A 20,298-nucleotide genomic window follows, 5' to 3' on the forward strand; every position below is an offset into this window, starting at 1 on the left:
TAACTTTTTATCGACTAATGTTAGAATCTAATAAAACCTCATATTTTATCCATCAAAATCCTAGGTGGCAAAGGGTACATGATCCAAGTTGATGTAGAATGACACATGGCTCAAATTGATGACAAATGACACTTTGCCACTTAAAATGATGGACAAAATGTGAAAGTTTTATTAGATTTTAACATATCTCATTTTTATATCGAAAAATACTATAATCTAATAAAATCCTTATATTTTGCCATCAAAATCCTAAGTGGCAAAGGGCCAGACCCTCCACTTTTACATCATTTTGATGATGTGGCAACCAATTTTTTGATTTCTTTTCTTTGACAAGGGTCCATTTAATTATTGATTGATAATATTATATTAATAAAATATGATAAAAGTCTAGTTTTGCCTATATTTTGCTTATAAAAATTTTATATTTTGTCCATAAAAGTCCATATGATAAGATGTCACATCATTTTCTTTTTATTTTGTCATTTTTTCTCTACAAAAAATATGATGTAGCATCTTATTACATGAACTTTTGTGAACAAAATGTGAAATTTTTATTAGATTATAGTATTCTCCCCTTAAAAACAACATATGAAACCTGGGCTGAAGAGCCAAGTTTGTATTTCGGTTTGCAACCGATACTACATATAATACTTTTTAAAATCGAATTAGCCGTAATTTTTACCATAAGAAGTATCAAAAAAGTATTTAACCATTTTTTTTTATAAATAAAATCAGCAAGCGAGCCCCTTTTTATTTCCGAAGGAAAGAGGGAAGGAGCCCAGACTAGGCCCATTGGATTGGACCAAATCAGGAGCCACCCTGCCACATTCCTTTTGAACCCATACGTGTCCTTAGCTAATGACTTCGCCGTCAAAATGATTCCGCTTTTGTAAAAGAGACCAAACGACAACATCCACTGCATAAAATCCAGACGACGTCGTTCGCGTTCTCCGAGGTGCGTATCGTATTAGAGAATAATCCACTTGGGGTAAATTATACGCCCAAGAACCAGCCAGTCCTACTTGGAAATTCGTCAAACTTGGAATCCACAATTCAGATCGCAAAGCTCAACCTCATTCTAAATTTCTCCGATAAATTGGTTGTTATCTGCCCTCATTGAAGAATTCCTTAATTCTCGATGGGCAAAGGAGGCGGCTGTGTCCCAAGCAAGAAGAGAGTCCCCTCAGGCGCCGCCGGGGAAGCCCAGCGCGACGAGAAGAACGCGCCGATCCCGGTTGAAGATGAGTCCCACGTCGCGGAGCCAAACGCCGCAGCCCAAACCACGACGACCTCGCTTCCGGTGGCGAAGCTGAGAATCTTCGTTGTCTTTTACTCGATGTACGGACACGTGGAGGGCCTGGCACGGAGGATGAAGAAGGGCGTGGACGGAGTGGAGGGGGTGGAGGGATTTCTGTACAGGGTACCGGAGACGCTGCCGAGCGAGGTGTTAGAGCAGATGAATGCGCCTCCGAAGGACGATGGGATCCCGGAGATCACGGCGGCGGAGCTTGAGGAGGCGGACGGATTGCTGTTCGGGTTCCCGACGAGGTACGGGTGTATGGCCGCGCAGATGAAGGCGTTCTTTGACTCCACAGGGCAGCTCTGGAGGGAGCAGAAGCTGGCGGGCAAGCCCGCCGGGTTCTTCGTCAGCACCGGCACCCAAGGAGGCGGTCAGGAAACCACTGCGTAAGCGTACTTTCATAAGTAGTGTGTGGTTGTGTTTGTGGCTTTAACCTGTTTGAAGGATCGCCCCTGTGTTGTGTGTCATTAATAAACTACATTGTAATTGTTCTCTAACTCATAATGGGATGATTCTGTGTGTTTATGTGACGAAATCTTTGTGTAGTGCTGTGGGTGTGATCTTCGACGACGCTTCTAATACAAAATGACTGTCTAGTCATAGTACACTGGAGAGCTAAAAGATTTTAGGAAAACAAAGACTGTGTGTCTGTGTCATATTTCCAAGTGCGGGAAGTTGGTGGAGGATATATGATATGAGAGAGGAAAATGGGAGAAGTCAGCTGACTGAGCTGATGAAAAATCCTCTAGAATGAGTTTTGTTGATACGCTATGGAAATGTGAAATCGTTTGCAGTGAAGCTAGGGATTTAGCTTTGCTGTCATGAAAATGAGGCTTGAAAAGCTATCAAAGTGGATGAGCATGTTATGGGTATAGAGTTTTACTTCTCTGTGAGAGAGTTATTGCTCCCAGAAGTGAGTACTCGCATAACTCTTTCAGAAAGGTTTTCCAGTTAGATTTAGAAGTAGGGAAGAAGGAAGCCCTTGTTCCATCGCAAGTGATTGCCTAGTATGCGTGATTTTCCCCATGTAGTGGAATTATGAAATCTGTATGTAAGGAGACATGGGAGCGTGATTGATAGTGCTAAGAAAACTACGAGGTTAAAGTTGTGAGGTTAACCTTGATATCTGCTCTTTGAATGTAGAGTGATTGTCTTTTCTAAAGAGATATGTTAAGCAAAAGGGAAATTACTTACATGATTAATTTTTGTATAATTAGTCTCGGTAACATTGGCTATTTTTCCTTACAGAGATATAAGCAGGGTTTTATTCATATGCTTGGTTTTCCTAGCACCTCCTGTGAAGAAGAGGTTAACCTGAATTTCCATCACACTAATGACATATGGGTTTCAGTAAAGCTTGGTAAACACTGGACAACATTTTGAATAAAATGCCTAACTTGCATCTTTGAGGCATTAACTGCGGTTCTGTTCTATGGTCCTAATCCTACTGTTGCTGGCTGGCTTAGAAATGCTAGAGAGCTGCAAACTTGATATGTATCCTCTCATAATATATATATAGTCCATGCATGCATATGTCACAAATATGTACTCATCTACATGCACAGACATGGGTTAAACCCATATCTTTTTGTGCATTTGTATGTCAACAATATTCTGTCACCTAGACCATTCATTTCTTGTCTCATACCCATATTGATATGGCATAGAATGGACAAGGGTATGGCTACCTTATAGGGAAAAGAAAGAACTAGCTAAATGTCCCTAATGCTGGGAAATCTTTGCAAAAAATACTAATCCAACAAAGCATTACCGGCTGCTGACACCCATAACCAAGTCCATCCAACATAAGAGAACTGTTTTATAATGTCTTGACAATAATTTTTTTTTCTTTCTTCAAATGGATTTCTATTTTGGCCATCTATGATATTAGATGGATTGTGGCATTCATCATAAAGAAGAAATTTTCTATGAGACTTCAAGCTTGAGACACACAAACTTCGCAATCTTGAAAATTTCAGCGACTATTTATTTTTCCTCTTTATGCTTTTGCTTGAGGTTTTGGAGGTCGGTGTAACAATTTGTTTATGCTTCACATGAGGAGCAGATAAATTCATGCTAATTACAGGTAGTTGCAAACAGTGAAGCTAACTAAAAATTTAGCACACCCAGCAGCAGCTCTACCGGAGTCATTTAGACTCAGAACACCAAATCTTGAGGATTTAAGGTGCTGTTCTTTCCAATATGGTTTGATATTGGTTTTTCCTTTACGGATTGTGTGCTTAAAGTTGTTGGTTATATATAAATTTTCCTTGTTAGTGTGTTTCTTCAGATAGAATTGAAAGATTGTTTCTTTGTGTTAATAATTGCATCTGTGCATTCTCTCCCTACTTTGCTGATTGTTATGGACCAGCAGAAACAATTTGAATGGAATGTGTGGAAGTGCACCTCTACTAAAGAAAAAGATTAACATCTTTACAATGAGAGAATCAAGTATTGTATTAGTTTCTATTATTTGAAAGGATACATTCAAATAGTCTCCATTCTGCTATTGGCTGCAGTTGGACAGCAATCACCCAGTTAGCGCACCATGGAATGCTGTTTGTTCCCATTGGGTATACCTTTGGAGCTGGTATGTTCAAGATGGAATCCATTCGAGGAGGTTCTCCATATGGTGCTGGAGTTTTTGCTGGGGATGGCTCAAGAGAGCCAAGTGACATGGAGCTGGCTCTTGCTGAGCATCAAGGCAAGTACATGGCTGCAGTAGTCAAGAGGCTCAACGCAGCATGATGGTCCATAGCACAATTCTTATGTATACATTAATTTCAGTTCAAATGTTTGTTTTATGATTTGTCTTTGAAATTTCGCCTATTGCGGTAAGTTCTTTCTCCTACTTCTTTCTCCCCACCCCCTGTTCTCTCTGTTGATTCTACCCTTTAAAAGGCTGTACATGGATTGAAATTCTTCTGCATGATTCATCAAATAATAATGTGAACTTGTGGGATGTCTTGTCATGTATACATTATTTCTGTGGCATGTAATTGAAATGAGTAGCTTATTACTAAAGCTTCACTTCTTTGGTAGTAACCAAACCCAATTTTGATTCATTTACATTCTCTTACCTTCAATGAGCTATGAATAAAAACAGGGAAACGCTCAATATATTGCGAAATTGAACCTTAACAGAAGCAGGTAGCGTGGTGAAGTAGAAAGGACATTATTACATATGAGAAAAGCTACATACCATACCGCTATCTTACTATATTGACGTGATATTGCCAATTCATTAGTGAATTATTTATTTATTTTTTAATAAGGGTTTATCTAAGAAATAGACAATGTCATATCAACATAATAAGAAATTGGTGGGATAGTTGTTTAATATATATTATTACTCTTATGGCATTTACTAGGACAAACAAGAAAAAAATAAAAAAATAAGGAAAAGAGACATGTGCTGATGCAATTGAAACCTTTACATGGCAATGTCAATCAGTTCTTGTTAAAAATAAATAAATAAATAACATCAAAAGTGTGAGATAGTGTTTAGAGTAATGCTATAAACCATAATTTTATTCAGCCACTTTCTAACTATACTCATAATTGGTAGTGTGAATTAGCCCTTTTGATTAACTCTTGTTAAACAAACAAAAAATAAAATTTAGGGGTTAATTAACATTGTCATATCAACAAAGTGGGATAATGGTAGGATAAAAGTGTGGTTTATAGTATTACTTGATTTAATAGAGTAATTCAAATGAGTAATACTAGAAGAACAATGATACTTTACATACAAATATCTCATAAAGTTGACGTGGCAAGGTTTAATAACCATTGAATATTTTTTAAAAACAATAATTGATCCAATGACTACTAGACTTTGTCATGTCAAATTTGTATGATACTTTTGAATGCTTGTGTAATATGTACTATTATTAATACTAAAAACCACATTTTTATCCACAACTATCTCGCTATGTTAAGCACCAATTCAATCTTGTTAAAATAAAAAAATAAAAAACCTTTAAATTAACATTCATACAAAAAAGAAAAAAAAGAAAAGAGATTTACTTTTACTATTATATCATCCCAATTATACGCAATCTACTAAGGATTTGTTTAAGTTTGCGATTTTAAAAAATATAATTTAAAAATAACAATTTTAAAATGTGATTTTTAAAAATACAATTAATTTGTTTGGCAAAAATGTGGGTTGGCTTTCAAAATCGGAATTTAGCATCTAAAAGTTACTCGTTTTTTTTAAAAAAAATACACCCTTACCTAGTTATTTTGATTTGAAAACATAATTTTATTTTATTTATTTATTTATTTTTTTGTGTGCGCTTATCTACACTTTCAAATGGTAATTTATAAAAACGGCAACCTCAAACAAATAAAACTGAATTTGTGCGGCTCAGTCAAAGTTAAAAATAAAAATAATAAAAATAAAAAAAATTCCTAATTTCGTACTCCCCAGTTGATTGGGACTTGGGAGCGTTAGATGCATTTATATTTGTTTTGTTTTTTTTTTGGGTTTTTTGATCCAACAAGATAACGAATACTAACGCGAAGGAAAAGGACAATCGGGCCATTTAAGTAACAGAGCACATAATCTTTAAGCAACGAATCCATAACCAGTGTCCTTCCAGCTCTATAAAGTCCGGGTTCTCTCCAACGCTTTCTCTATCCGATACTCAAAACTTTTGAAAAAATCACAAAGAGAAAGAAATGGAGGACACTCTCGATGCTCTGAGGTCTCTAATGGCTTCTCACTCGCCAAAACTTGACGCTTTGGTTGTTCCTTCCGAAGACTATCATCAGGTTCTCCCTCTTTTTCTCTCTAGTCTATTCTTTTCTTTTCTTTTTCATTTTCTGATATTTGAATAATATATTTAATTAATCAATTTTTCTGTATTGAACGCATCCTGATTAGTCATAAACGTTGTATAGCTAATACTCCTCTGAAATCTGTGCATAGATTATTTGAAAATGATGTTTAACGATTTTGATCAATTTTTCTTTTGAATCTATTTCTTGTAGTTGCTTTTTCGTCTGAAATTCTCGATTGAATTCGGCTTATTGATAATGATGTGTTAACTATTAATGTGTGATTTGTTTGTTGTGGCAGAGCGAGTATGTGTCTGCACGGGACAAGAGACGTCAATTTGTTTCTGGCTTCTCGGGAAGTGCTGGTCAGTTTTATTTCTAAGAAACAACTTTATACCATTACGAGTGGGTTTGTTTGGAATTGAATGTAGGAATCACATAATATTGTATTCTCTTAAGGCCATAATCTATCGTAAGATTAGCTTGTTGAAGTATTTCCTATCACAACATTGGACTCCTTGGGGATGGCTTGTTCTGCCTTTTGTTGACACAGCTTTGTGTGTATCTGTTGTGCAGTATTGGTGAAAGTGCTTGATTAGACGACGATAATATGACTTTGGGGCACTTTAGTAGCATAATATTATTGATTGTCTTGATCCCCACCCCAAAAAAGATACAATGCTGATAGTCCAGTACGATTATTGATTCAATTTCACTTTGCATGTGTATATTTGTAATTGATTTCCTTATCTGGGTTTCTTTCAGGTTTGGCACTTATAACAATGAAGGAAGCACTTCTGTGGACCGATGGAAGGTACTTTTTGCAGGCAGCAAAAGAACTTAGTGATAAATGGAAGCTCATGCGTATTGGAGAGGACCCGGCTGTAGATATCTGGATGGCAGATGTGAGTCACCATCTTTGCAAAGTTTCCTATGTATTATGTGCTTCAAGGTTAAGGTTATGATAATCTTTCGTGTTGAAAAATGGATCAATTTTCTAGAGAGAGCTTACTTTTTTCTGGAAATTATGCAAGTAAAACCTTCTTCTTTGAGTGGATCTTCCGTTTTGTCGTTTTGCTTGGCTCTAGAGGGTGATAGCTTTGATGGTTTTATAACTACTATAAATTTATTTGTTCTAAATATGCATTTTGTTATATATTAGATGACAAATTTTTGGCTATATTAAGTGGTTTTTGTGGTTTGTTTCGATTAGAATCTGCCAAAGGAAGCAGCAATTGGTGTCGATCCTTGGTGTGTGTCAGTAGACACTGCACAAAGATGGGAGCGTGCTTTTGCCAAAAAACGGCAGAAGCTGGTAGAAACTACTAGAGATTTGGTGGATGAAGTTTGGAAAAATCGACCACCACTGGAAATTAATCCTGTTATTATACATCCATTGGAATTTGCTGGTTGTTCTGTCGTGGACAAGTTGAATGATTTGAGAGAAAAGCTCATACAAGAGAAAGCTCGTGGCATAATCATTACAGCTCTTGATGAGGCGAGTTTATAATTCCTAACCTTATATTCTTTCTGCTCTTATTATCTTTTGGTCGAGAATTTATTTATTTGAATTTGGGCCTCTGACCTCGATTCAGATACTTTATCTTTGATTCTTTCATGCAAAACTTCAGCATATTTCCTGTTGTGCAGGTCGCTTGGTTATATAACATTCGTGGGAGTGATGTATCCTACTGCCCAGTTGTTAATGCATTTGCTATAGTAACATCCAATGCAGCTTTTTTCTATGTGGACAGGAGGAAGGTGTCTTCTGAGGTAAGTTGGATTGTAGAATTCAATTTCTGATATCTTCTTAGACCGTCTTTAATGGGCAAGTAATGGAGCAAACTTATGATACCAGTAGTTAATTATTTTCCTGTAGTAGGATCAAGTTTATCAATACTGTATCTGATAGTGGCTGTTGCAACCATGCAGTCCTTATGTTAATTGTTTTTTTTTTTTAATATCCGAATTTGATCTCAAAGTGTTGACTTAATTAAACTGAGAGTCTTTTATGACAAATGTGTTGTATGCAGGTAAATTCTTATATGGAGGAGAATGGGATTGAAGTTCGGGAGTACGCAGCAGTGAGCTCAGATGTGACCTTGCTTGCATCTAATCAACTCAACGGAACTCAAGTTGAACTTAAGAATGACGTGGAGATCAATCCTAGTGAGATTGAAATCACACTAAATGGTGCAGAGGAAACGGAAGAAAATACTTTTGACCTCATATGGGCTGACCCTGGTTCATGCTGCTATGCTTTGTATTCAAAACTGGACACTGATAAGGTTCTTCTGCATCCGTCACCTTTGGCCCTTGCAAAAGCTATTAAGGTAGTATATGCCCTTTTTATCCAATGAAGATACTATATGTTTTGTTCTGGTGGTGATGGCTGAAGTTTTCTAATCACATAAATAAGTTGAAAAGCTGAGATCACAGAAATTATTCAAATGTGTTTGGATAGAACCCCATCTGTATAAAAATATGCAAAGCTAATGAAATGCTAGAGTTGCTGACAGTGTGTAAATGTAATTAATTCTTTTCCTTTTTCTTTTTTCCTGGTGATTATAATATCTTTTGCTAGATGTCATTCAATGCGATTTTGATATTTCCTTCTGTTATTAATGATTTGGCCACTATTGGATGTTGTTTTTGAATTGTATCCAATGAATATACTATATATTTCCTTCTGTTATGTAATGCCTTTATAGTTGAATTGTATGATTTGTATGTTGGCAAGCAGTCTTGTGCTTTGCTAATTCATTTTGGATGCTAAAAAAAAATATCGCTAACTTGGGGGTTTTGGAGGTGGGGCGGGCCCCCAAGGGGGAGGTGGGGGAGGACTTTTTGACTTTCCTAGTTGTAGTAAATTCATGCCTTGTGATCTTAGAAAGTTCTCTTTAATTATGTACTTATTATGAATTCTCTATGAGTTAGGGGTTCTCTTGTATACTTCCAGTGTACTTGGGTTGCACTCCTCCATGCTTTGACGAAATATACATTATTTATCAAAACAAATGTACTTATTATGAATTTGAAATTTTGTCCCCGCTTTAAGCATTGAAGTCAAACAATGGTTACCTTTAGAAGAGACAACAGATTTTAGATTTTGAGAGGCTTTGGAGGCTACGTTATTGGAGAAAAGTGAAGGCTATCGACAAAGTTAGAGCCACTGAACTTCTTGCATAAGGAGGATGAATTCAAGTGTAGCAACTCACCTTTTGTGAGAGTAGTGGTCTGAAATTTCTTAGCCTATCCCAATTGGTGGTAGAGATTATTTTTGCTGGGGATGCCAGCAAAGTCTGATATATGTTTCCCAGGGTCCTAAACAGAATCATATCCAATAGACATGCACATAGACACTAGATTGGCCTGACCCACATACAGTTATCTGTACCAGTATGAAGGCTGCAAGCCCATAAAGTGTGGTGTTGAGAGTTTTTGGTATCTAGACATGGGATTATACAATTATTGGTAACTTTGTAATCCAAAAATAAAAGGATTCTTGGCTTGTTTGTGGCCATTAAAAATCATAAGCATCACTAGAACAGCAAGCAGTCAGATTATTTTATTTATTCATGGAAATATTTTTGTATTTGTACCTTTTTAGTACTATCTCTACCAAATTTTGTTTACTTATTGACTGATTGTTATGACATCTCAGAACCCGGTTGAGTTGGAAGGGCTGAAAAACGCACACATTCGGGATGGTGCAGCAGTTGTGCAATATCTTGTGTGGTTGGATAATCAGGTATACCATGAAACCTATGAGCCTTGAAATGTATATTCTCTGGACGAAATAGACGTACACTATATTCTTGCCTTAGGTGTTCTTTCTCTTCATTAAATCTTGTAGGATTTTCATGTATTTAGTTTTCTGTTTGCCTACTATGTGCTACAAATTCCAAGGCCTGAAAATGATGCCTAATCTTATTTCATATTTGCAGATGCAGGAGATTTATGGTGCTTCTGGTTACTTTTTGGAGGGGCTTGGAGCGAATAAGAAAAAGCATTCGTGAGTTTGTTATCCTGATTGATTTTCGTAGTTCTTGTCATGGATTAAGTCAGTTGTTGATAGTGGGATTTATCATAGTCTGATATATTATTTCAGTAAAGGGTGGCATATCATATGACTTGTTGGTACTCAAAATGCATAGATGTTTCACACTATAAATTGCTGACACAGTTAGATGAACCAAACGACACCTTGTAACAGTGAGTTTTATGATAATAGTGCGTAGGAAGTGCTTTATGCAAGTAATTAACCAACATATGTAAGAAGGATATGTGCAAAACTTTGTAACATCAATTGTGCTCACAGATGTTCAGAACTCTCAGCACAGTTTATCACATATATATAATATACCTATGTTGAGAAAATTATGGTCTGCTTGACATGAATTAGTTGACTAATACGAAATGTTTTTCACATGGCATAATGAGTGGAGCTCATGCTTTTGATTCCCATCAACTCATTAACCACTCATTTTGTTTTTCAGAAAAAAAATTTGTTGGCTCTTTCTATCAGTTTTATTGGTTGTAGCACAAAATGAGCTGAACATATTCACCATGACAGGAGCTTATATGCTTCTGATCCCTATTTTAGTATGGCTTTTTGCAATGAACTATGGCAGGGAGTCCAGGAAGCTAACGGAGGTGACTGCAAGTGATAAGCTGGAGGGTTTTAGGGCATCAAAAGAGGTAATGTTAACTTCATATGGAAATTTCTATGTCGTATTGATGAGATAGTTAAAGTATAGTTAAGACACATCACATGGAATCAAAATTTATGGCATACCCTTATCTGAAGCAGACAGACCTGTTCTGCATGTTCACTACAAGAAACATTTCATGTTATTGTCTTCTTTAAACTGATTTTTCGTTATGGCGAAATTGGGGTCCAAGGAAACTGGTTGAGATTTCTCTTGTTGATAGAATTGTCTTTTTTTTTTTCCTTTTTTTTTTTGTTTTTTTTCACTCTTTCCTGTTACCTCCTTTTTCTTCTAGGTGGCCCCGTAAAGGCTTATAACCTAATAGATTATAGCTTTTGAAATAAAAATAATTTCTTCCAACATGCTATAAAGAAAGCAGCAAATCTATACTCATCTCCCTCAGTAGCGTAAAACCCACCTGGCCCACCACTCCACCTGTGTGGCAGGAGATTGGATATTCTGTTGTCACCATATCTTGCATGGGTTATTATTAATTGGTCTTCCCCCAGGGAAGCTAGTAGTCAGACTAATCATCCGGCATCCTTATTTTATTAATATACCTAATCATATGAGTTGGACTGCAATTATTTATCAAATAAATAAATAAAAGAGTTGGACTGCAATTGTCTCAAGTGATATCCCAATTTCAGTACTTATTTTGTTATTAAATTCCATTATCTGGTTATTGGATGATTTTCTCTTTTCCTTTTATTTGAAAGCACTTTAAATGTGAAATGTTCTTTGTAAATTGAAGCTAACTGAGGTAAAGAATACCTTAGATATTCAAGGATAGAAGGTAAGAAGGACCTTGAGTTGGTTGCTGGAATATGAACCGTGTAATGCAGTTTAATTTATCTGCCTGTGTTCTTTTCCATTATATGGATTCTTTTTGTTTCATGCTTGCAGAATTTCAGAGGCTTAAGTTTTCCTACTATTTCATCAGTTGGTCCAAATGCAGCAATCATTCATTACTCACCACATGCAGAGACATGTGCTGAGTTACATCCAGACAAAATCTATCTTTTTGATTCAGGAGCACAGGTTTGTCAACTATCCAACATAGTTTACTTTTTAAATATGAACATAAAAAATAGTTTGAAATATAGCCATAACTAAACTTCCGATAAATGTCCTATTATTTATGTATTTAAGTGTGCTGAAATAATCTTGAAGCTTCTGTTTTGTTATTGATTATGTTGATGGTGTATTTGAAGTATGTAGATGGAACGACTGATATAACACGAACAGTTCATTTTGGAAAGCCTTCAGAACATGAGAAAGCATCCTATACTGCAGTAGGTGTCTTCCATTGGTTGCTTTGAAGATTCTATGTTCATTTGATAGTTGATTATTTTCTAACTTTAATACAAGGAAAATAGTGGTTTCAAAAGGTACATATCCAATTAATACAAGATTACTCTGATCTTCTTAAATCATTAAAAGTATGCAAAAAAGAAAAAAGAAAACAAATATGTTGTCGAATGGGAAAAAAAGAAAGAAAGAAAAGGATAGAGTTTAATACTCTCAGATGTCATTTGTCTATAATTGATTATCAGAGGAAGAAAATAAACTTGAATTTAATGTTTCATCATTATTTTGAGTTGGAGTTATAAATACAAATTTTGTTCCTCTGAAGTCTGAACCATCTATTTAGGATAAAATTTTATTGGGGTCAGTTGTTTAGGCTTAGAGAGGATTTCTTTTTAAATGTATTCGCTATATTTAGGAAGTTTAAATTCTTTTCTTGCCTTGTTTTTTCCCAATATATTGATATTATATACATACGGTATGTATGTGTGTATGTATTTATGTATTCTTGTTGGTGACCAATATGTTCGCTTCATAAGAAGTTTCTTAATTTGATAAATTTTGAGCAGGTCCTCAAGGGTCATATCGATCTGGGCAATGCTCGATTTCCTAATGGAACAAATGGTATTGCAAGCTCTCTTTTTTTTTTCCCCACTTTTGTATGTAAATTTTTTTCATATTTAAATGAGCATCTTTTTTTAAGTGTATGTTTGTAGATCTGCCAAATTTGAAGATAATGAAATGTTTTCATCTGTTTACTTTTTCAGGTCAAGCCCTGGACATTCTTGCTCGAATTCCTTTGTGGATGGATGGTCTTGATTACCGACATGGTACTGGCCATGGAATTGGGTCTTACCTAAATGTTCATGAAGGTAATTGATGAATGACAACTTCTGGCTTTTTGCTATTCTCTACCCAGTTTAATTTAAGTGCTTGTTTTTTGTTTGTCCCTTTATTGTGCAGGACCTCATATGATTAGTTTCAGGCCTCAGGCTCGAAATGTGCCACTACAAGCATCCATGACTGTAACAGATGGTTAGTGTCATTGCCATTTGTTATCATTCTGTTACTAAAATAACAAAGCACTAAAGACGATACTTAGGACCACTATACATGGACTGCCAATCTTATTTTGTTGATTCCATCTGGGAAATCTAGGCAGAGTGAGTGGCAGACAGGTGTTCATGCTTAGAAAGGACATATGTGATAACTACCCTTTGTACTACTATCCCTTTTAGCAACAATGCAAAAAATGCTCGGGAATCTCAAATTTTCTGTTTTAATTTAGTTTATTTTATTTTAATTTACTGGGTTCTTTTTCTTGATGGGCAACCTGCATCCTGCCGTGCATATACTTGTTCTTTGAGTTCTCAACTTGTATTTTGCTGGGGCAAGTTTGGTCCCATGAACTTCTGGGACAATAATCCACACTAGTGGATTGGTCACATGCTCCAAAGATAAGCAGTCATTTGACTTGCTGTTATAGTTTAAACTAAATCAGAAGTTTGGTATCTCTTTATTATATGCTGCTGGTTCTGGATTTGTTTCTCCAACTCAGTTCTTTTACTTTTTCCTGAAATTTGAAAATGTTTGTTTTTTACTACACCATTGCAAGTTTTATAACTATGCATTGTAATTACAATTCTCAGAACCTGGTTACTATGAGGATGGAAATTTCGGTATAAGATTGGAGAATGTGCTTATAGTCAAGAAGGCCGACACAAAATTCAACTTTGGAGACAAGGGTTACTTGTCCTTTGAGCACATAACATGGGTAAGTTTGTGATACATTCCTATTGAAAATCATCTTGTTTTTCATGTGTTTTTTTAATTTTTTAATTTATATATGCCTATCACATAATCATAGAAAAATAAATGTGTAATCATATGATGATGTGATTAGCACATGAATTTTGAAGTTTGATATTAGAGGGACATTGCAACTAACCTCATAATTTAAGAGGTTGATTGCTCAAATTTAAAGTTTAGGAAGACATAGGAAGTGACCGCATAGTTTTAGGTGGGAAAATGCATTACCCATGGTTTTAAATTCTCTTTACCACCCATTCATTTCATAGCTCATCAATTTAAAAGGAGTGCTGACTTGCAAGAGTATTTAAGTTTACTGTAATATGATTTGCGCATCATGTCTCCTACATTTTTGTGTAAAAGACAACAAAGTTTATAATTCCAATGTGTGCTTGCGAAGTTTAGAGTTATGCTATTTGCACAATGGTTTGTGCACAATCCATACGGGATACAGATATGCACTCTGATTCTGAATTATTAATTGTTATTTATTTCTGATGATTCATTTTATTTCCAGGCACCATACCAGAGAAAACTGATTGACTTGAGCCTTTTAACTTCTGAAGAGATAGATTGGCTTAATAGCTACCATTTGAAGTGTAGGGATATTCTCGCCCCGTACTTGACTGAATCTGAGGAGGCGTGGCTGAATAAAGCCACCGAGCCTGTAAGCGTTTAGGCCATGGAAAAGAGATTGGTGCTAAAGCTTGCCATGTACACGGTGATTTTAATAATTTGCTTGATATCTTTGGACCTTAGTATTCCTTATGCTTGAGTCAATCTACATGCTGCTTATGATTTCGAAGCTTTAATTGGCTTTTTACCTTATTTTAGGATATGCCAATTCCCAGAAGGTGGAAGAACTTAATGCTAATAGTAGTAATAATTTGCGCTTCATGCTGACGGTTGAGCACCCTAAGCACAATTTAGCCTTGGCTTTTAAGGGCCACTTTAGACCGTGATTACAAATAGAAACCTTGGTTTTTTAAGATTTTTATTAAATTTAGAGGACGAAACTATTTTTTATTTTCTTATTCAAATAAATTTTACAATAGTTTTGGACTCTTTCTTATTTTTTTTCTATGCCATTTAAATATTCTTTCAAATAAATGTTAAAAAAGAGAGGAAAGAAATGAGAGAGAGCTATTTTCTTAATAAAATAATGGTAAGGAAAGTAAAACTCCTATTCTAAATTTAGGATAACACTTTTGCTTTTTTTGGTTTAGAGAACACCAAATGAATGTGTTGTATGAAACTTTTTAGAATTTAACGAGTTTGTTACTAGTGTTTTGACAATAAGTCTGCTTTTGCCATGTTGCTTTCTGTCAATGTTTCGTCCAATAATTTAAGAGATCGAATGATCTGTCAAAAACAATCATATATTTCATATATCTCATTAATTAAAAATATATCACATCAACTCATACATTACACGGGATATGCCACACAAAAGTAGGTACTGCCGGCCAATGTATCCCCATCGTCAGCCACCGCGCTAAGAAAACAAATAAGTAAACATACATAAACACCACCTCCATTTGCTAGTGGCTCATGGTGGAGGCTTCACTTTCGTGCATTTGCTTTGCCAATTTGAGACACGGCATTGAAAGAAGAACCACTCGGAGTCAAAGCCTTTTTCCCGCTGATTTTAAGCTCCTTAACTCTAGCCCTCATAGCCTTCCCTTCCGGTTCCTCCATAACTTTTCTCACCATTATCTGAATCTCCTCCCTTCCAACCACTCTTTTAGTCGGTGCAATCTTAGGTCGTACAGCCACTCCAACCTCTTTAGCCAGTTTCGTAGCATTCATTTTCTGCTTAGCGTAGAGTGGCCATGTTATCATCAGCACGCTGCTTAGCATACTCTCCAGAGACGAGTTCCACCCACAATGTGACAAGAAGCCTCCCAAAGATCGATGGCCCAAGATCTCCGATTGCGGGGCCCATTGTGTGAACACCAATACCAAACTGTGGGTCCGCTCCAAGAACCCATTGGGCAAGTAGTTTAATGCATTATCGCCTGTGTCTGCGGATGCAATCTTCTTGCTGGGTGGGCGTTAGGGGTGTCAACTCAGTCTGGTTTCCCTGTTTTTAGCCAAAACCGAAACCGGAATAGGGACCCCGGTTACTGGCTGATTCCGGTTTTACCCGGTCCGATAACCGGTTTTTGAAGAAAAATAGTTTTTAGGCTTATTTTAGGTATTGGGCCTAAAATAAGCCCTCTTTTTTTTTTTTTCATAAGTTAGCTCATTTAAAAAAAAAAAAAATTGTTAGTCTTTTTGTCTAAATTAAAGAGACTTTGTTGTGATTGTACCAAATAATTAAAAAATAAACTTAAAAAAGCCCAAAAATCCTAAAAAATCAATGTTTTTACCTATATGGGCCTTAGAAATAAAAATTCAATTTTTTAAAATACCCTAAAAATCATTTTAAATTAGGTACATAAAGAAAACATTAAAACAATAAAAAGTAAAAATAGAGAAGTGAAATGAAGAAGAGGACTAGAGGAGAAAATGTAGAAGAGGAGGGGCTTGCAGTGTGATGTGAGAAAAGAAGATGAAGGAGACTTAGAGGAGAAGTGAGAACTGGAGATGGGAGACTTAAACCTAAAAATTAAAAAATTAATATATATATATACCGAAAAATCAGAAACTCGATTTCGGTTCCTGATTAAAAAATTCAAAAACCGAGTACTTTGGTTTTGGTACCCGATTTTTACCGGGAATTTCGATTTTCCAGTAATTTTTGACACCCCTAGTGAGCATGTCACCCACATAAATCTCTGCCTGCTCAGCTCCAGCCCCAAGGCCAGCTCGGTGATTGGCTGCGCCAAAAGAACCCCAAGACTCCTAAATGAAATATAAAGCACCGACTCAACTGGTTGCTCGTCTAGCCAATCCAACAACTGGCTCCTCGAAGCGGGCGGTCCAGCCACTCTGATGAGCGGCCCAACAGCGTAAACCGGTGCCGATCCGTAACTCTCTTCCTCCCTGTCACTAGCTGTGAAGATGATGCTGAGTGGCAGATACAAGAAGATGATGTGTTGAGCTGGATGATGATGTGAACAGCTGGCAGATGTGTGAAGATATTCCACGTGCAGTAGCTTCCAAAGAGGAGTAGTAGTTAAGTCTGTTAGTGGTTAGGAGGAAGTTGTAATACAGTTAGGAGGTTGTTAGCTTGTAAGAGAATTATAAGTAGTTTTCTCTTCATTTTGTAAAGTCAGCTTTTGGAGTTGTAAAGTTCATTCTTGAACTGGGAGAATTGCACTCTCGAATGTGCTAGGAGGTTGGGCTACCCTCGAAGTGGCTTTTTCAATAAGAATCATTCTTTCTTTCTCTGTCTTTTCTTCTTTTCTTTCTTTTCTTGCTCATTTCATTACAGTGCAACATAACAGCACTGTAACAAGTGGTATCAAAGCCCTTGATCCAGTTGGTTCGTATATTTTCTTTTCTTTTTTTCTTTCGTTACATGAAAAATAGTTTTACAATGGCAGAGGATACACTCTGGGAGCAGGGCCGGCAGTTAAAAGAAGTCCAAACTGAGGTTTTGGAGCTAAGAAAGGATATGAAGGATATCCCTGAGATGAAAACGACATTGAATAAGTTGATGGGAATGATGACATCAATTTTGGCCAAAGAGAAGCAGCCTATTCACCAGAATGGGGAGGAGGATGCTACAGATTCAGGTTGTAGGGTTGCTCAACGGTGGGGAAAGAGTCTTGATGAGATTCACACTAAGGCTATTAGGTTGGAATTCCCAACTTTCAATGGTGACGACCCAGATTCATGGTGTTATAGAGCCGAGCAATTCTTTGAATTTTACGACATTCAAGAAAGGCAGAAATTGAGAATTACTGCATTCCACATGGAAGGTAAGGCCTTATCATGGTTTCAAGCCTTAAGAAATACTAATAATCTGTCTAGTTGGAATGATTTTTTGATTGCTATTCAAGTTAGATTCGGTAAGGGGGCATATGATGATCCTATGGAGACCCTATCTAAACTGAAACAAGTTGGCTCTTTAGAGGAATATAAAACTCAGTTTGAAATATTGGCAAATAGAGTCTTATTGTTGATTGATTCTCACAAACTGAGTATGTTCTTAGGGGGTTTGAGAGATGACATTCGATTACCTGTGAGAATGTTTAATCCCAAGACCTTGAATGATGCTTATGCTTTGGCACGAATTCAAGAGGAATGTCTTGCAACTAACAGTAGGTCAGGGAAACCTGTTTGGAGAAATCAAGGAGTAGGAAATGAGAGTAGTTATGCAGCCAATAAGGGTGGAAATTCAGTTGGGAATAGGGTGCAGTTTTATAATGCACCAAGGCAAAATCATGGGGGTTTTGGAGGTACCAATCAGACCAAAGGGTTTATTAATGATACTCCTAAGGCTATAGTTCCAGTTCAGAAAATTTCTCCTACCCAAATGGATGAGAGGAGGAAAAAGGGCTTATGTTACTCATGTGATGATAAATGGAGTAGAGGTCATGTGTGTGCTGTGCCTAAACTATTCTTAATTGAAGAAGTGGAAGGGCTGAAAAGGGTTATGGAGATGACTACTTCTGGCCAAGAGGAGGAGGATCCAGGGAAATTTTTTCTGGATGCAGACCCTGAGATATCTCTCAATGCTATTACAGGAACTCCAAATCCCAATACAATGAGAATTATGGGAGTTTTGAAAGGGCAGCAGGTGATTATTCTTATTGATTCAGGGAGTACTCACAATTTTGTGGATTCCCAGTTAGCTGAGAGGCTAGGAATTGTGAGCTCCAATAGGGATGCTATTATGGTGAAAGTGGCTAATGGTCAAACAGTAAGAAGTCCAGGGAAAAGTTCAGACTTGTGTCTTAAAATTCAAGGGACAAACTTTAGGGTAGATTTGTATATTCTACCATTAGCAGGGTGTGATGTGGTTTTAGGCATACAGTGGTTGAGATTGTTGGGTCCAATTTTATGGGACTTTGGCCATTTAACTATGGAGTTTCAGTTGGGTGAAGTGAAGTGTTGTTTGAAGGGTTTGCAGCAAGGCCCTCCCTTAACTTTTGAGGATGGGAAGTCCAATAAGTGGTTGAAGAAAAATAGCAAAGGAATTATGCTACAGCTTATCAATGCTGAAAAACAGGAAGAGCAGCAAGTTCAGAAGGTGGAAGAGGGTTTGTTCAGTGATATTCTTGCAGAATTTAAGGATGTTTTTCAAGTTCCTACTGAGCTTCCACCATCTAGATCACATGACCATGCTATTAACTTGAAAGAAGGGGAGAAACCTGTTTCAGTTAGGCCTTACAGGTATCCATTTTTTCAGAAGGAGGAGATTGAGAAGATTGTTAAAGGCTTGCTGCAATCTGGTGTAATTCGACATAGCACCAGTCCCTTCTCTGCTCCAGTCATTTTGGTGAGGAAAGCTGATGGAACATGGAGGATGTGCATGGATTACCGAGCTCTCAACAAGGTAACTATTAAAGATAGTTTTCCAATTCCTGTTGTAGATGAATTGTTGGATGAGCTGTTTGGATCTACAATTTTTTCCAAATTGGATTTGATTTCTGGTTATCACCAGATCAGAGTAGTGGAAAAGGATATTCCTAAGACTGCTTTTAGGACACATGAGGGTCATTATGAGTTTTTGGTTATGCCCTTTGGTTTAACTAATGCTCCTTCTACCTTCCAAAGCCTAATGAATCATATTTTCCAACCTTATCTCCGGAAATTTATCTTGGTATTTTTTGATGACATTCTCATCTTTAGCAAGGATGAAAACACACACAGACAACATTTACACATGGCCTTAGACATTTTGAGGAGACACAAGTTATTTGCCAAGATGTCAAAGTGTAGATTTGGATGTGCAAGGGTGGATTATTTAGGCCATATTGTCTCAGCAGATGGGGTAACAGCTGATCCAGGGAAAATTCAAGCTATGGTTGAGTGGCCATTTCCAACTAACATCAAAGCTTTGAGAGGCTTTTTGGGTTTGACAGGTTACTATAGAAGGTTTATCAAGGGATATGGATCTATTGCGGCTCCATTAACAGCCATGTTGAAAAAGAATGCATTTACTTGGAATGAGGTTGCCAAGGAGGCTTTTCAAAGCTTAAAGACTGCAGTAACTCATGCTCCTGTTTTAGCATTGCCCAACTTTGCTCAACCCTTTGTTATAGAATGTGATGCAAGTGGAGTAGGGATAGGAGCAGTTTTGATGCAGCACAATAAGCCCATTGCTTATTTGAGCAGAGCATTAAAGGGGAGAGCTCTTCTTATGTCCACTTATGAGAAGGAGCTGCTGGCTTTGGTGACTGCAATTCAGAAGTGGAGGCCTTACTTGTTGGGACAAAGCTTTGTAGTCAGAACAGATCAACAAAGTCTGAAATTCTTGCTCGAACAGAA

General features: G+C 36.8%; 4 protein-coding genes across 4 annotated transcripts in view; 3 read left to right on the forward strand and 1 right to left on the reverse strand.

Moving 5' to 3' along the window:
* Positions 1 to 942: 942 nt before the first annotated feature.
* Positions 943 to 4,276, forward strand: LOC132188825 (probable NAD(P)H dehydrogenase (quinone) FQR1-like 2). Its single transcript, XM_059603382.1, has 2 exons — positions 943 to 1,686; positions 3,820 to 4,276. Exons 1-2 carry the CDS (start codon positions 1,139 to 1,141, stop codon positions 4,046 to 4,048), a joined length of 777 nt encoding a protein of 258 aa, XP_059459365.1. The 5' UTR covers positions 943 to 1,138; the 3' UTR covers positions 4,049 to 4,276.
* Positions 4,277 to 5,829: 1,553 nt separating this feature from the next.
* Positions 5,830 to 14,726, forward strand: LOC132186737 (aminopeptidase P1). The gene is made up of 16 exons (XM_059600763.1): positions 5,830 to 6,079; positions 6,387 to 6,450; positions 6,851 to 6,990; positions 7,299 to 7,583; positions 7,736 to 7,858; positions 8,119 to 8,418; positions 9,750 to 9,836; positions 10,033 to 10,100; positions 10,720 to 10,786; positions 11,704 to 11,838; positions 12,012 to 12,092; positions 12,675 to 12,729; positions 12,873 to 12,977; positions 13,069 to 13,140; positions 13,755 to 13,879; positions 14,432 to 14,726. Exons 1-16 carry the CDS (start codon positions 5,987 to 5,989, stop codon positions 14,591 to 14,593), a joined length of 1,962 nt encoding a protein of 653 aa, XP_059456746.1. The 5' UTR covers positions 5,830 to 5,986; the 3' UTR covers positions 14,594 to 14,726.
* A 751-nt stretch (positions 14,727 to 15,477) lies between these two features.
* On the reverse strand, positions 15,478 to 17,237 carry LOC132186471 (anthocyanidin 3-O-glucosyltransferase 5-like). Its single transcript, XM_059600450.1, has 3 exons — positions 17,180 to 17,237; positions 16,632 to 17,041; positions 15,478 to 15,969 (listed from the first exon to the last, which is right to left on the reverse strand). The coding sequence occupies exons 1-3, from the start codon at positions 17,235 to 17,237 to the stop codon at positions 15,478 to 15,480; spliced, it is 960 nt and encodes a 319-aa protein (XP_059456433.1).
* Positions 17,238 to 17,398: 161 nt separating this feature from the next.
* The window catches only part of LOC132186472 (uncharacterized), a 3,416-nt gene continuing 516 nt past the window's right edge, over positions 17,399 to 20,298 (forward strand). The window contains exon 1 of the mRNA XM_059600451.1: positions 17,399 to 20,273. Coding sequence (XP_059456434.1) covers positions 17,399 to 20,273 — 2,875 coding nt within the window. The remainder of the gene's footprint in view (positions 20,274 to 20,298) is intronic.

This window comes from Corylus avellana, chromosome ca7 (genome assembly GCF_901000735.1).
Source record: "Corylus avellana chromosome ca7, CavTom2PMs-1.0".
Lineage (NCBI taxonomy): Eukaryota > Viridiplantae > Streptophyta > Magnoliopsida > Fagales > Betulaceae > Corylus > Corylus avellana.

Coding starts and splice junctions, on each gene's coding strand:
- LOC132188825 (XM_059603382.1), top strand. CDS start 1,139: ATGGGCAAAGGAGGCGGCTGTGTCCCAAGCAAGAAGAGAGTCCCCTCA. Junction 1,687..3,819: donor GGCGGTCAGGAAACCACTGC/GTAAGCGTACTT, acceptor TATTGGCTGCAG/TTGGACAGCAATCACCCAGT.
- LOC132186737 (XM_059600763.1), top strand. CDS start 5,987: ATGGAGGACACTCTCGATGCTCTGAGGTCTCTAATGGCTTCTCACTCG. Junction 9,837..10,032: donor TTGTGTGGTTGGATAATCAG/GTATACCATGAA, acceptor TCATATTTGCAG/ATGCAGGAGATTTATGGTGC. Junction 11,839..12,011: donor TTTTTGATTCAGGAGCACAG/GTTTGTCAACTA, acceptor GTGTATTTGAAG/TATGTAGATGGAACGACTGA.
- LOC132186471 (XM_059600450.1), bottom strand. CDS start 17,237: ATGATTCTTATTGAAAAAGCCACTTCGAGGGTAGCCCAACCTCCTAGC. Junction 17,042..17,179: donor ACCTCCTAGCACATTCGAGA/GTGCAATTCTCC, acceptor AACCACTAACAG/ACTTAACTACTACTCCTCTT. Junction 15,970..16,631: donor CTGGAAAATCGAAATTCCCG/GTAAAAATCGGG, acceptor TGACACCCCTAA/CGCCCACCCAGCAAGAAGAT.